We start from the raw sequence: 15,290 nt of genomic DNA, 5'->3' as shown, positions 1-15,290 counted from the left end.
AGTGAATCTGAAAGAAACCTTGCCAAAGGCACTGTCTCAAAATTATGAAAGTGTTCTTCTCATTGTCTTTCATGGACTTTTGTGCTGCACTTCAATCAGGTGTATTATCCTTTGACTTATTTCTTCTCAAATGAAATGTTACGTCCATCTTTAGAGCATAGCTGATGAGAAGAACTGCGCTCTGCACACTGTGCCTATGCCTTCAGGGCAGAAATGCTGTTGTCTCAAGTTCCACAGTCCTCCAACTGTTGGAACAATACAGCTGTAGCCCCACAATTTATATAAGGTGATTTCACTGATCAACCTCCCCATGATTGTTTTAAGGACAATCGTGAGAAGAGGCTTCAGCAAGATAAATGCAATTTTTGAATTCCAAATTGGCTTTATGTCAAATATGTAATTTGAGTAAAAGTACTTGTATTAATTCAGGGTATTAATAGCCAGGAATAAATGAAAATCAGTTTGAAATACAAGCTTTGTGTTTTTCATGAGAGATTTCTAGGCCAAGTAAAACTTCCCATGGGCTGACCTGGAATGAAGTCATCACATTTCACTTAGATTTAACAGAAATAAACTTGAAACATATTTTCTTAAAAACTTGAAGATAGGCAACTTAGCATGGTGACAGAGTAACAGGTCTCATGCAGAAGACATTGGTCTGCATCCTATAATGTTACTTTGCCACATGTCACCTTGGATAGTCATTTAACTGCCCTAAACCGAATGAAATTAGTAATCACTACAGAACAGTGTTTTTCCAGGGATCAGATAACATAATGTATGTGCAAGCACCAGCATTAACTAAAATCTCCTTCAATAATATGACATTGAGCTATAACCCTCCAATATCATGATAGGGCCTTTGATTTTATATTTCACTATTAAAGATCTAACTTTGTCTCAAAGTGAATGTATTTACTCAGGCCCTCAGGGTGTGTGTGTGTGTGTGTGTGTGTGTGTGTGTGTGTGTGTGTGTGTGAGTAGAGAGACGGAATGACCCCTCCTTTACTGTACTGTAGTGTTTAACTTTGTCGATGTAAACAGTTATACTACTCTTCTAAGAAAAACAAACATGATATAAAATGTTAGAGATTCTAACTTCTCTTAATTCTCACTCCTCCTCAGACATAACCCAAAGTTTCAACCGTAAAATTGATCTGTAGGATTGAACATTCTTGTTGGTCATACTGAGGGAGGAGAGGTGGAACTCTCTCAGCAGGGATCAGTCTCAGTGTGGGCAGCCTGGTCTCAGCCAGCCATTGATGCACCCTGCAGAGAGATCAGTTGTACATTTTCTGTTGTGATTGTCTCACACTTGTTTTCATGCTGTCGACCTAAATTCAGCAAAAGGAAAATTCAGGTTCTCAAGGCCTTTCATTCTGTGGTTTAACTTACTAAGAGGAGGAAGCCTTCTGGTAGTTACTCACATCTGTGGAGAGCTTACTATGTGCCGGGAACTGTGATACAGTTAGCACATGGTAACTCATTTAATCCCTCAAAACAGTCCTGTGAAGTAAATACTATTATTATTCCATTTTACAAATTGGGAAAATGCAGCATAAAGAGGTTAAGTAACTTACCCAGACCACACAGCCATGAAGTGGCAGAGACAAGACTAAAACTAAAAAAGTGTAACTTCAAAGACTGAGCTCTGAGCTCCTAACACTATGCCAAGATGCTTAGACAACAGTGAAAAAGGAAGTGTTCAGGCCTTTGAGCAGAAGGTATGTCTTTCCTGTCAATCAGGTCCAGGTATTATCAAAGGAAGACATATGGTTCCGTTCCTTTTATTGAGTACCTCTCTATTTTAGGCATAGTGATCGATGCTGGAAATCCAGAAATGAATACAATAATTGTCCTCAAGCAACTCATGGCTCCATTTGGAATTCAGACAGGCACATAGCTAATTACAGTCTGGTATCAGAGAGAGAAGTGCAGTTCAAGGTGTCACATAAACTCAGATGAAGAAAATAAAATTAGGCAGAAGTATTTGTACAAAGCAATAGAAGCATGCTCTCTATCTTTCAAGGAGAGTCCAAAGTAGTTACAGGGAAAAAGAGCATACATGGAAAGAACTTTTGCAAAATATCAAGTATAAATTCATATTGCCTGAAATATATACCATAGGACAAAGTATAATGACATCATCAAATATTAATACCTCTCTTGTTACTACAGAAAAAGCTGAACGAAAACCCTATAACCAAGATTTTATATATGTAGTGAAAAAATAAATTTTAAATAGTTTCTTTACCTTTTTTTTTAATAACGGTTATTTACGTATTAAAGAAACTTTGGGCAGTACAGATAATTTTTTTTTAATATTTTTAAGTCACCACTAATACTATTGTAGAAGAACAAGGGCTGTTACTGTTTTAGTGTATTTCTTCTCAGGTTTCTTGTATATATGTTTATCCTTTAAGTATACCGGTTATTTTCAGATAGAATATTAACAAATATTTTCTTGTTATTATATATGCTTCATAGATATGTTTTGGGGTGCATAATATTCTTTGCAGATGTGCTTTAGTTAATCATATTCATATTATTGGGATGTTTAGGCTTTGTAAAATTTTTTATGATATATATAATACTATAATAAAGATCTCTGCTTTTACCATTTTTAAAGTGATGTCTTCAGGATGAATTCTCAAAAGTGGGAATACTGAATCAAAAAATGTGAAAATTTTAAAAAAATTTTGACATTTCTGTCAAATTGCTTTCTGGAAAGATCTCCAGTACACTGAGCACAAAGTATCATCTTTTTAAAAATCTTTTTTTTTTTTTTTTTTTGGTAATTTGAGTATTAAAATGGTTACATCCTTCCATACGTTTGTTAACCAAATGTTTCTTCTTAAATGTTATTGGGATCTTGAGGTTAAGAAACAATCTTTTTAATCAAGTGTTCTTTTTTTCTTTCATTTGTAGCCAGAGAAACTCTACCTGATTTGGTTTCCATAATTCCCAACACAGTCCCAAGTACTGATCTTCTCATTGAAACTACAGCCTCTGCCTGTTACACATTGAACAATATAATCCAAAATAGTTACCAGAATGCACGGGATCTTCTAAACACTGGGGGCCTGCAGAAAATTATGACCATAAGCACAGGTGACACGTAAGTCCTTTAGCATCTGCCTGTCAGCGTCTCCCCTTTCCCCACCACCACTCTCATATGTAAATAATGCAGTTGTGAATGTCCAGGCATTGAGTACCATGGGCAACATGGCCAAAAAATAAGATTGTAAAGCCGGACCAGATCATCTGTTCCAGTCCTTGGTGATCAGGCAAGTGAAAGCTGAATCCTCTAAGCCAAGTAGTTGCTCATTCTCTTCTAAAATATCCAAAAATAGTAAAACTCCATAGCTTATCTGGGTCGTGCATTCCAGCATTTTATTGACCTAATTAATTGTTTCCCAGAATCACAGCTGTGATTTAAAAAGAGAAGAAAGTAGGCAAATTGGAGTCCTATGGACAAGGAATGCCCTTTTCCTCACTTAAATATGTGAAGCAGGTGTCACCCGTAATAGCATGAGGAGGGGAAGTAGGAGGCAGCGTAACAAGAAATTCTTGCTTTCTCAGTTTTCTTTATCACATCTCTTCCATCTCTTATTCTCTTTTGAAGTAGAAGGTTTAATGCATGTAAGTCATCCCACATCCTTGTGTCTGTGTCTTCAAATATTCCCCATTTAAAAAATAAAAGGTGGGGCTTCCCTGGTGGCGCAGTGGTTGAGAGTCCGCCTGCCGATGCAGGGGACACGAGTTCGTGCCCCGGTCTGGGAAGATCCCACATGCCGCGGAGCAGCTGGGCCCGTGAGCCATGGCCGCTGAGCTTGCGCGCCCGGAGCCCGTCCTCCGCAACAGGAGAGGCCACAACAGTGAGAGGCCCGCGTACCACCAAAAATAAAAATAAAAAAATAAAAGGTGAAGAAGAGAATGAAAAACATTGTGTAACCAAATTATTACTGTTAGTTAACTCAGAGTGATGGGATCCCAAGGGGGTATGAAGAGTATTATTTTTTTCTCTTTATATGACTCTGAATTGTTTGACTTGTTAAATAAAGTTAGTTTTGTAAGTAACCAAAAAAGAAAACAAATGTTATTGTAGGCCAGTTCTAATGAGCTGCAAAGCAAACGGACTTGACCTGTAGTAGACAAATGTGTGCTTGGCTGTGCAGAGGCTAGCATAGGGATCTGTGGTATCCCGAATGAGCACAACCCTTCCCCCCACAGCCCCGCCCAATTTAGGCCCCTTGTGCTCTGCAGTTCCCCTTTGGCAAAGCTCACATGGAAGGAGGACTACATTCCAAGTCACATGATTAAAAGGAGCCCTAGTTAGAATGTCCATTTCCCAAAAGCAGGGAATATTTACCCGCTCCCAAGTAGCAGTTGCTCAGCCTTTGTGGAAAGTATGAATTATTGCTGCAAAGCAGAAATGACTATTCCAAGTTGTCATCCAAACTTCTAACCAAATCTCTATAAGATAGTATGACTTTAATTATTTGAGTATTCAGATGTAAGAAGCACATGGGAATACACCATCACTTTTGGAAATTTCTTGTAGCTTAGAAAATTACAGGGTGTGCTATTCTGTTATTTTTCGTTGCACTGAGTGTCCCATTTGTGAGCCAGTCCTCATATGCCCTGTCTCCAAAAAGAAAAAAAAATTCAACAAGGAACTCCTACCAGTTGGGTCTACTGTCTCTTCCTTGCTAGAGTGTTGTATAGCTAACCCATAATTTATGGGCTAGCCTGATAACCAATCACCATTTACATTTCATCTTTGAATAAATGAATTCCAAGTGCCAAGCAACCAACTTAATGAACAAACTTCATGACTATAACACCCTTGCAATTTAAGAACTTACAATTTTAAATATTAGAGATCCACAGCTTTCATGGATTTATTAGTACTTCAGTTATTAGCAAGTGACTCTGAAAAGTCCCTGAGGTACTAAAAACAAATCTGTAAGGTGCTAATTTTACTTACCCTCCTTACACTGCTGGTATGAAAGGCAAGGTCTTTTAGCTATTAAATGAACCCAGCATGGGCTTCTTCATACAGCTTTGCATTCTCTGTTCTTGGTTGCATGCTTACAAACTCCTATGATAGGAAAAATAAAATCTTTGTTTCTTTGTTAAAAGAAAAACTACAGCCATGTGCTAATTCAAGTGATGGAAGAGAGAGAAACCTAAGAAAGCACTGATCCTTAGCCAGAAACAAGAAGTTTGAGACAAATTTAAAAGCAGAACATCAAAAACATATACAAATAATAATAATAAAGTTTAAAAAAATAATAATAATAAAGTTTAAAAAAAAAGTAAGGGGACTTCCCTGGTAGTCCAGTGGTTAAGACTCCAAGCTTCCAATGCAGGGGGCTCATGTTCGATCCCTAGTCGGGGAACTAAGATCCCACATGCTGCACAGTGTGGCCAAAAAAAAAAGTAAGTACAATGTCAAATTCAGTGCGGACTTGGATTTATAACAGGAACACACTTTCCATTTGCTATATACAAAAACATAAATTTTGAAACTGTATTAAAATAACAGCTGCTCCAGTAAGAATTTATTAATTTGAAAAAGGTACATAATCCCTACATTCATGGAGTCACTAAGTCTAAGAGTTACACATATTTTTCAATCATACTTTCATGCGTTTGTACTATATAAATATGCGTTATAAATATACAAGTATTTTCTAAAAATATGTAATATAAATGTACAAATATAAATTTTATGCTATAAATAAATTCAAGAAATTATAAAACTCTAAGAATACATGCCTTATAAATATCAGGAATTTGCTTTATAAACTATTTGTTAGCACTTTGCTAGTGGTTTGAAAAGATTTTTAAAAAAACAAAAGCACCAACGTGGCCCCTGGCCTCCTAAAGCTCACCATCTAATCTCTTGTCATGGTGAGTGGCCTGACTTAATGGATGGCTCCTGAGTGACAGCAATTGACGAAGATTTACAGAACGTCCAAAGACAGCATCCAGAAGCCTCATACTTTCTCACTGATCTCCGAAAAATGTCCTTTTCTTCTTTTCAGCTGTGCTTCCAACAAAGCAAGTAAAGCTGCTTCTGTTCTCCTATATTCTCTGTGGACCCACACGGAGCTCCATAATGCCTACAAGAAGGTAAGAATGCTAAAAAGAGCCAGATAATAATGTCCCGCTTGACTTGACCCTGGTGAGAAGTCACTAAAAACTGCATTTTCTTGTGTGAAAATGTTGTTAACCTTTCACATTTCTGTTTGCTTATTCAAAGGCTCAGTTTAAGAAGACAGATTTTGTCAACAGCCGGACTGCCAAAGCCTACCACTCCCTGAAAGACTGAGGAACATGAAAAAGTGCTCTCAGAAATATGAACCTCATCATTCTCAGTCACAAAAAGCCCCAAAGGAAAACACCTATTTTTCTACTTCCCAGCCCAATAAACTTCAAAAAAGCGTGTCCTGTTGCTGTCCTTTTCTATATCCATGGTCCCCAGGATCCAGAAAACAAATAATCAAAATATAATTTTATTAGTTCTCCAGAGGACATTTGCAAGTTTGCCACCAGTGGATACTGGCAACAGGCTCGATTTTACCCTCTACAAATAGTGGTCTTTTTGATCACGGCTGACGGTGTATGTCCTACTGGAATCGAAATGTGAATTCATGTGGAATGGACGTTAACAGACTAAATAAGGAAGGAAGCTGCTGTATTACTAGGATTTTAAAAGTTTGATTTACATTTATATTCCTTTTCTGGTTTCCATGTTTTGTCACTCACATGCACGTTGCTTCACCATTGAGCCATGAGTGTCTTGTTCTGCAGTGTTGAAACAGAATGGAAACAACAAGAAATATTTGTGGGGTTATCCAGGTGAAAATGTAATGACAAAATTACTTGTTTGTTTACTTTGTGCTTGTTTTTATCCTCTTGAATTTTTTCTCTGATTTTCAATGAACTTAAGAAATTTAGGTCACAGAACATGCATGACCATAAGGAAAAGAAATTGAAAGGAAGTGATCATAGCAAATTTAAAAGTCTTTTCTACAGAGAAAGTCAACTATGGTTATGAAATTCAGTGTTCCCTCAAAATACTGAATAAGTAGGATTTTTACTTAAGGAAATACTTCACCTATATTAACACCATTAAATGCAAATCTCTTCTGACAGTAGCATTCAGTGTAATCTATTTCCTGGACTTCTTCAGCCACTGCTATGGGCTGGTGGAAGAATGGACTCTACTGTTTGGCTACAAAAGAAACCTAGGCCTCTCAGACTACTGGACCAGCCAGGGCCCTGAAAACACAGCTCATTTTAATGAAGTACATTATCAACCAGCCCTACTTGGCCCAACATTTAAAAAATAGAACCACTAAACTCATGTGACCTTCCTTAGGCCATTATTTTAAGTCAAGGAAAAGCTAGAAAAAAAATGAAGTTATGTTGAGGAAAAATGTGTCTAGGCCGTCCAGAAATGATACGAGAAATACTAATGTTTTAAAGTTGACAGCATCATCTATTGAAGTGAGTCTATATTAAGGGTTATTTTAACTGGGCTGTGATTAATAACATTCAGATAGAATTAATCTTCTTAACTATAATTCTGTTATATTTTGCTTTTTAAAAAAAAAATCTGACAATATCTGTTGTAAGAAAGTAAGAAGGAAAAAAATCCTTCAGCTCCTTTTGGCCAGAAAAGTGTAATAGGAAATAAATTGTCACTTTCAATTTGAATGTGTACTTAAGTGTTTATTATATTTGTTTTGTTTTGGTTTTATTGGCCAGACAGCTTGTGGGATCTTAGCTTCCCAACCAGGGATTGAACCCGAGCCTAAGGCAGTGAAAGCACCAAGTCTTAACTACTGGACCACCAGGGAATTCCCAAAGTCTTTATTATATTTGGAACTTAAAATTTTTTCAATTTCAAAAGCTCAGTGAAGAAGACTTAGGTTACTAACCTAGTTCAAAATGAAATTATTTAGATACCAATTTTTAAAATACTGAAGAAAGAAATTATATCCCTTTTATCAGAATTCTGATGATAAGCATTTGGAGTATATTTATTCCTCCAGAGAATTAATGTATATTCAAGAAGTTTCTGTGTTTTTAAGACATTAGTAGAGCCTTCAATAATACTAAACACAAAATGAGGCAAAAATAACATTGCCTGCCTTGGTATCTGTGAGTATCTGATTTATTTGTGTATCTTGGTGTATGTGGTATGATTGACATGACATAAATTCAACTTTAACTACTAAGGATTTAATACTTTGTAATTGCTGTATTTCTTCCCTAATTAGTCCTAAATTCTTTACCAAGAAACACTTCCTATAAGAAAGATGGGACTAGCTAGCGACTAAAACATGTAAAAATGGAGAGACATACAAATCTAGGTATTGCTAGATTTCAGTAAATTGAGTGGGTCTGTGACCATGAAAAGATAGACTATGCTTGATCCCCATGTCCTGCTTTGTCCCTTTGTTTACAAAAACCTCACTTCTTTACTTCTATGAACACTTCTGAGGGAGGTCCTTATGCAGTTGAATATCACTTTTATTTTTTTTATAAATTTATTTATATTTCTTTTTGGCTGCGTTGGGTCTTCGTTGCTGTGCACGGGCTTTCTCTAGTTGCGGCGAGCACGGGCTACTCTGTTGCAGTGCGCGGGCTTCTCATTGTGGTGTCTTCTCTTGTTGCAGAGCACAGGCTCTAGGTGCGTGGGCTTCAGCAGTTGTGGCCCTTGGGCTCAGTAGTTGTGGCTCACAGGCTTAGTTGCTCTGCAGCATGTGGGATCCTCCCGGACCAGGGCTCAAACCCATGTCCCCTGCATTGGCAGGCGGATTCTTGACCACTGTGCCACCAGGGAAGCACCCTGAATATCACTTTTGATCACAGGTCTATACACAAAGCTTTTTTTCTTTTCTATGTGTCCCAGACTGTACCCATGTCATCAAAGGAACAAAGGGACTGAGCTGGGACTCTGCATGCATTTATGTTAAGAGATCTAAAGGCCTTGCTGCCTTGTCAAGAATTCTTAACGATCTTCTGGAATATGGGAGGTTGCTGCCCTGGATTTCTATCAAATGAAAAATTTTATACCAGATGGAAAAAACCCAAAGGGTTGTCTGATAAGATAAAGAGGGGATTAACATGTCAAATGGGAAAATAAGCAGCATGAGTAGATAAACCACTTTAAAACCAATTTTATCACCCTATGAAGAAGCAATTCCTTAGAAGAAAATGCTGGGGGAGAAATATATACACACACACACATATATATATATATATGTTTAAATATATAAATAATATGTATGTTTTAATATATATTGAAACGTGTATATATATATGTAATTTATATACTATAGTTACAAATGAAATTTCCTCTGAATAAAATATATAATGAAGGCACTGCATTGGAATGAGCAGGACTTCGGTATGTGTGTACTTTGAACAAAATTGCAGAAGCCTTGAATCACAGAATCTGAGGATTAGGAGGGAATTTAGAAGGCATCTGGTCAAGTCCTCTTTAGAGTATCTTCTTGTATCATAAAAGACTCAGTTCTTATTAAAGTAACAGAAGAAAAACATGCAATCATTCATTCAACTAATGCCTAACATGACCCTGTAACTGGCCTATCTTCAGATTCAGTAACTGTTGCATTTTAAAGTATTCATTGTGGAAGTGAAAATAGATTAAAAAGGAAACAAACTCTTCAAAACAAAACTCGGCTTTAGATTTAATGTTTTATTTATAGTGGAAATGACAGTTTCATCTCTTATGAAATAAACTTCAACCCTTTAAGAACTGTAACTAAAAGGAAAACTCTTTTTTTTTTGAGGTACGCAGGCCTCTCACTGCCGTGGCCTCTCCCGTTGCGGAGCACAGGCTCCAGACGCGCAGGCTCAGCGGCCATGGCTCACGGGCCCAGGCGCTCCGTGGCATGTGGGATCTTCCCGGACCGGGGCACGAACCCCTGTCCCCTGCATCGGCAGGCGGACTCTCAACCACTGCGCCACCAGGGAAGCCTGGAAAACTGTCTTTTTTTTATGATCTATTCAGAAAGAGAGACCAAAATGCCACACATTGGCATAGAAGTTGTTTGAAATATGTTAAGGGAAAGCATTTTGAAAGTCATAGGGAGACACAAAGAACCCAGCAATATCCAGCCTGGAAGAAGGGTGTTGTGTTATCTGTCTTTAAATATCTGAGAGACCACGGTGTAGAAGATGACATAGTCTTCCTGACAGAGTAGAAGACAGACCAGGGTGAGTAGGCAGAGGCTTGTGTGACTGGCTTTGACTGAACCAGAGTGGACATATGTTGAGCACTTCTCACAGCCTCCTCATGAGGTATGTACTTCTTTTTCTTTCTTTCTTTTTTTTTTTTTTAATACATTTTACACATGAAAATAACCTGAAGCAGAGAAAGGTTAGGTCACATTCCAAAGCTGCATAGCTAGAAAGTGCAGAGGGGCCATGTAAAACCAGGTGGGATGGCTTCTCTCTGGGTTCCCCGGGAGCCAAGAATGCAAGACTCAGGTCTCCGTGCTAGGGAAACGTGGGGCTCTCTTTGGCTTGTCTCTTGGCAAGTTAAGAGGATAGTCTGACATAATGGTTAAGAGGATTGATTCTAGGACCAGCCAGCCTGAACTCAAATTGTGACTGTTCTACTTACTGTGACTGTTCTACTAAGGGTTAGGGTTAAGGTTAGGGTTAGTTGGGGGAAATGTCTCACTTCTCAGATAGGTTGGTTCAATTAAAAGCCCGACCTTCCCCCCAGCCATGCATTTTGTACACCCACACATACACATACTGATTCATCCCTCAGAAGGCCGGGTAGAAATGAGAAAAATAAATATGGCCCAGACAAGTGCTGCTGAAAGTCTGTTCTTCAGAACACAAGATCTTTGGGAGTATTTATAAGTGTTATGTGAAAAGAAATATCCCATACTTGAAGTCTGAAAAGGGCTGAGTTATACAAATATTGAAAGAATCTGGATTACAAGACTTCTCACAGCCCCTAATATGCAGCGTACATTGTGAAATCTCCAAAAAGGGCTAGAGTATGTTGCATGTCACAAACCTTTGGTTCAATCAATGAACCTAGATGATTCTTGAAGCTGTGCTTCTGTTGTAAACACTGTGACCAGCAGTGATGTGAGCCATAGTCAAGAGGAAAAAAGGCATTTATCTTGTTCACAGTCTAGCCCAATTCATCTTGCCAAAACCTGAACTACTAGTAAACCATACCTGGGCTTAGTCATCATTTAGTAAAATCTGAAAATCAGCGACTTCAATAGATTTAGGACTAGTTCCTGAACATTTTATCTCATTCCCACCTGGAGTGCTGCATCTGTGGATGAGAAGGTAACTCAGGAGGTACATATTAGCCCAGAGAAGCAGGTTGAGACAGCAACAGACATTCTTACATCTGGCTGATCAGACCTCTTCATAAATCCCACTTCAAGAAGCAGTTAAATCTCTCCGGAGCCTGAATTTTGCTTGTAAGCTGCTAACACACATCTGGCAAGGAATAAAAATCAAGTCCAAATTGTTGCAGATTTTCTTAGAACCATTGCAGTATGTTCTTCCCAGTAACAGTGTTTTGGGTGTTTTCTTGTTTTGGAAAGGAAGTTAAGGGTATCCATTTTCAATTAGGATATCTTTCAACATACATGTATTGAGCACTTGTTCCTGGAGCTGAGGACCAGTGAGATGTACCTTTCTGAGGAAGCTCTCATGGCTCTTCATGAAACTGACTTCACTGTGACAGTTTACAGTTTACAGTGCCCTTCGCTTCACCTGGGAAATGAAAAGTCATCAACTGTGTGGTGAGGGTTAAGGCACTCTAGACCTACACAGGTCTTCTGGAATAGATCTCTCTCATAAAACAAGAAATGGTTAGAGTGAGAAACAGAGAATAATTAAGAAAATACCTTTGTTTTTAGCCAGAAGGGGTTAAGTCAGAATTGACACTCCTGTAATGAGTGCATGAAAATTCTAATATTTTGAAAATAGACAAAATTTATTTTCCTCAGGAACTTGTTTCTTTTACTCCTTGCTCCAATTGGAGATTTTTACAGTCCTAAATTTAAAAGACATAAATAATCTATTTTAGTGGTACGGTCAAAACAGCTTTTTTTAAAAAGAATTAGGTGTGAACATATTAAATAGCATATTAACATACTCCAACTTTTGGTGTCTCATCTCTAAAATGACCCAATTCTTCATCTCATGTTGTGTTTCTCCTGTTTTAGTTTATCACTTAAGATGCTTCATTTGCAGTTGAGTAAGTAGAAAGTCCAACTCAAAATGGCTTAGGCAATAAATGATTTTTGCCTAAGTAACAGGAACATCAGGTTTAGGCTCAGGTTTGGTTATTTCAGCAGTTCATGGAGGTCATCAAGAACTCAGATTCTGGGACTTCCCTGGTGGTCCTGTGGGTAAGACTCCGCTGTCCCAGTGAGGGGGGCCCGGGCTCGATCCCTGGTCGGGGAACCAGACCCCACAGGCATGCCAAAACTAAAGATCCCACATGCCGCAACTAGGACCGGGCACAACCAAAATAAATAAATGAATATTTTTTTAAAAAAGAGAGAACTCAGATTCCTTTAATCTTTCTGCTGTCGTCCTCACCATATTAGGTTTTGTCTCCAGGTTGATTTCTTCATGTTGACAAAATGGTTGCAGCAACTCCAAACATCTCACCTTCACAGAGCCATGTCCAAAGGCCAGAAAAGTAAACATTCCTTTCTTGCATTCTTTTTTTTAAAAACAAAGAAAAATTTCCCAGAAGCTTCCATCAGACATCCCTCATTTCATATTGCCCAGAATTACGTCACACATCCATTCCTAAATCAATTCCTGGTGAGAAAAATGAAACTACTATTCCTTTCTCTTTTTTTATAAATTTATTATTTTTAAAATTATTTATTTATTTGGCTGTGCCAGGTCTTAGTTGCAGCACACGTGATCTTTTTTGTGGTGTGCAAGATCTTTAGTTCTGGCATGCGGGATCTTTTAGTTGCGGCATGCGGGATCTAGTTCCCTGACCAGGGATGGAACCCGGGCCCCCTGCATTGGGAACGCGGAGTCTTAACCGATGGATCACCAGGGAAGTCCCTACTATTCCTTTCTTAAACCAATCATATTTCACCGAAGGCAGGGGCTACCTTCCCTGAGACTCATGAATGGTGAATACTTGAACAAAGTCAGTGTATAATTGAGCAAGGAAAAAGGGGGCTGCAGAATAATCAACCAACATTGCCTGCCCTATGTAGAGACACTCAAAGAAAAAAGAATTAACATTTTTTAGCAAACTGATTTCATTTGACTTATAAGACAACTGTTCTTTCAAATGCTGCAGATAAAAGAGCAAGTTTATCTACTATGGCTGTTGCATTGTATTTAGGACAAAGTCCTTGAAAGTTTATGGTTGAAGAATGATAGGAGAGCTAGGAACTGCAGTTAAGCGAATAATCATGATTTCAAGGAGAACAATAAAAGAAGATGATGCTCAATTGAACTGTAGAGGTAGAATAAAATCATTTCAGAAACTACTGTGTCTCTTTTTTATTCTCTCCTTTTTTTTTTTCATTCTCTCCTTTTCTTGACATCTACTATTCCTCACCTTTAACTGCTAATTATGGAACAGAAGTTGTACCTTCATTGACCAAATAACCTTGGAAGAAAGTTGGCTTGAGCTTGAGGTGTTTGGATAATCTCCAGTTACTTCAATGAGACATTAGTTTAGCTGAGTAGAAAGAATTGGGTTTGGATTCTGACTTTACTTCTCAATGGCTGTGAGACTCTGGGGAGTTTAACTTCCTGAGTGTCAATTTCATCTCATTGGTAAATGGAGTTGAAAATTATTGATTATAGGATTGTTGAGGGAATAAACTGAGATGATGTTTTCAAAATGCCTGGCTCCTAGTGATTACTTCCTTTTTGTAGATCTGGCTGCTGCCCAGAGGTCCCCAGGCTTCAGTTTCTGCCTTCAGTTTTATTCCTCTGCTTTTCGATGTCCCAGGATCACCTTAAAGCAGAAAGCAAACTCCATAGTGGTAAAACAGGAAATGATAGAGGAAGGAAAACCTGGGTGTTGAATTTCCTTGCCCCCTCCAGTCCTTCCTCATGCCACCAGGTTTCGCTTACTGTTCTTCTGCTGACCTGAGATCCACAACCCCACAGTCCCTTATCCTGCCCATTTTTACACCAAACTCCATCCTCCTGAAGAATTCAAATCAGGGGAAACTTCGAGGGGCACAAAGTGAAACAACTCCCTTTCTTGCTGCTTAGGGGTGCAGCAGGAGACAATGTGTTCTTGCTAACCTAGGTGGAAATATTGAGTATGTTTTTCTATTAAAATAATTTGTTCTACCCAAGGTAAATAATGTGTCAGGTCAGCCAAACAGTAAAACTTAATTTCCTTTTCTGAAAAAAGTGATTTTGCGGGGAGAGTATTCAGATAACCTTCAAGAGTAAATATTTGTATGAAAGTTGGGTAAGGCATACACTTGACTTTTAACAGGACACATGGTGCCCAGCATAAAGACTACATTTCTCTGCCTCACCTGCAACTGAGTAAAGTCATATGACTAAGTGCTAGCCAGTGGGATGTAGGTGAAGTGTAACGCAACAGCTCCTCAAAACCTTCCTTAAGAGACAGTGGGCATGTGCCCTTTGCTCTTTTTGTCTCCTTTACCCATTCTTCCTGGAATGCTGATGATACTCACCTGGACCACGGGATGAAGGCCACGCTCTGGTATGGCAGCACGGTGACCTGAGTGGAACCTGGTCACACTAGCTCTAGACCACTTTTTTCAGACATTGCACACAAGAGAGAGAAATAAAATTTTATTGGGTTTATGCTATTATTATCTTAGTTTTTATAACTCACGATAAAACTTAATCCTAACTATTGCTTCTTGACACCATTATCTAGCACAAAATCAAATTTTAAAAAAATTTCAAACCAGAAGATATCAATACAATGCCTCTGTCCTAGATCAAAATGCAAACTACACAGTTAAACTGTTAGCAAGAATACAGAGAAAGGGAAGTTAATTCAGTGAGTTAATTTTGGACCTCAGATCCCTTTAACCTATTGATAAAGTCCTTTACAAAGCAGTCTTCAGCCATGTTGTGGAATTAATTCTACTCAATGGAAAAATAAATAATGGTATCAGATTTCCTCAGAGAAGCATGTTCTGGAGCATATTGCCTGGTGGGGGAAGAAGTAGTAGCTGAAATACAGTACATAAAGCTATGTGACTATAAAAGCTTATTTTCTA

The 15,290-nt window shown here is 38.2% G+C and overlaps 1 protein-coding gene across 1 annotated transcript in view; it reads left to right on the top strand.

Annotated features, from left to right (window-relative positions):
- PKP2 (plakophilin 2) overlaps positions 1 to 8,988 on the top strand; it is a 90,069-nt gene extending 81,081 nt beyond the window's left edge. The window contains exons 11-13 of the mRNA XM_004270864.3: positions 2,929 to 3,118; positions 6,054 to 6,141; positions 6,272 to 8,988. Of these exons, the coding sequence (XP_004270912.1) occupies positions 2,929 to 3,118; positions 6,054 to 6,141; positions 6,272 to 6,340 (347 nt within the window). The 3' untranslated portion in view covers positions 6,341 to 8,988. The remainder of the gene's footprint in view (positions 1 to 2,928; positions 3,119 to 6,053; positions 6,142 to 6,271) is intronic.
- The last annotated feature ends 6,302 nt before the right edge of the window (positions 8,989 to 15,290 follow it).

Source organism: Orcinus orca, chromosome 11, assembly GCF_937001465.1.
Source record: "Orcinus orca chromosome 11, mOrcOrc1.1, whole genome shotgun sequence".
NCBI lineage: Eukaryota > Metazoa > Chordata > Mammalia > Artiodactyla > Delphinidae > Orcinus > Orcinus orca.
This window is presented reverse-complemented; position numbering and strand designations above follow the sequence as displayed.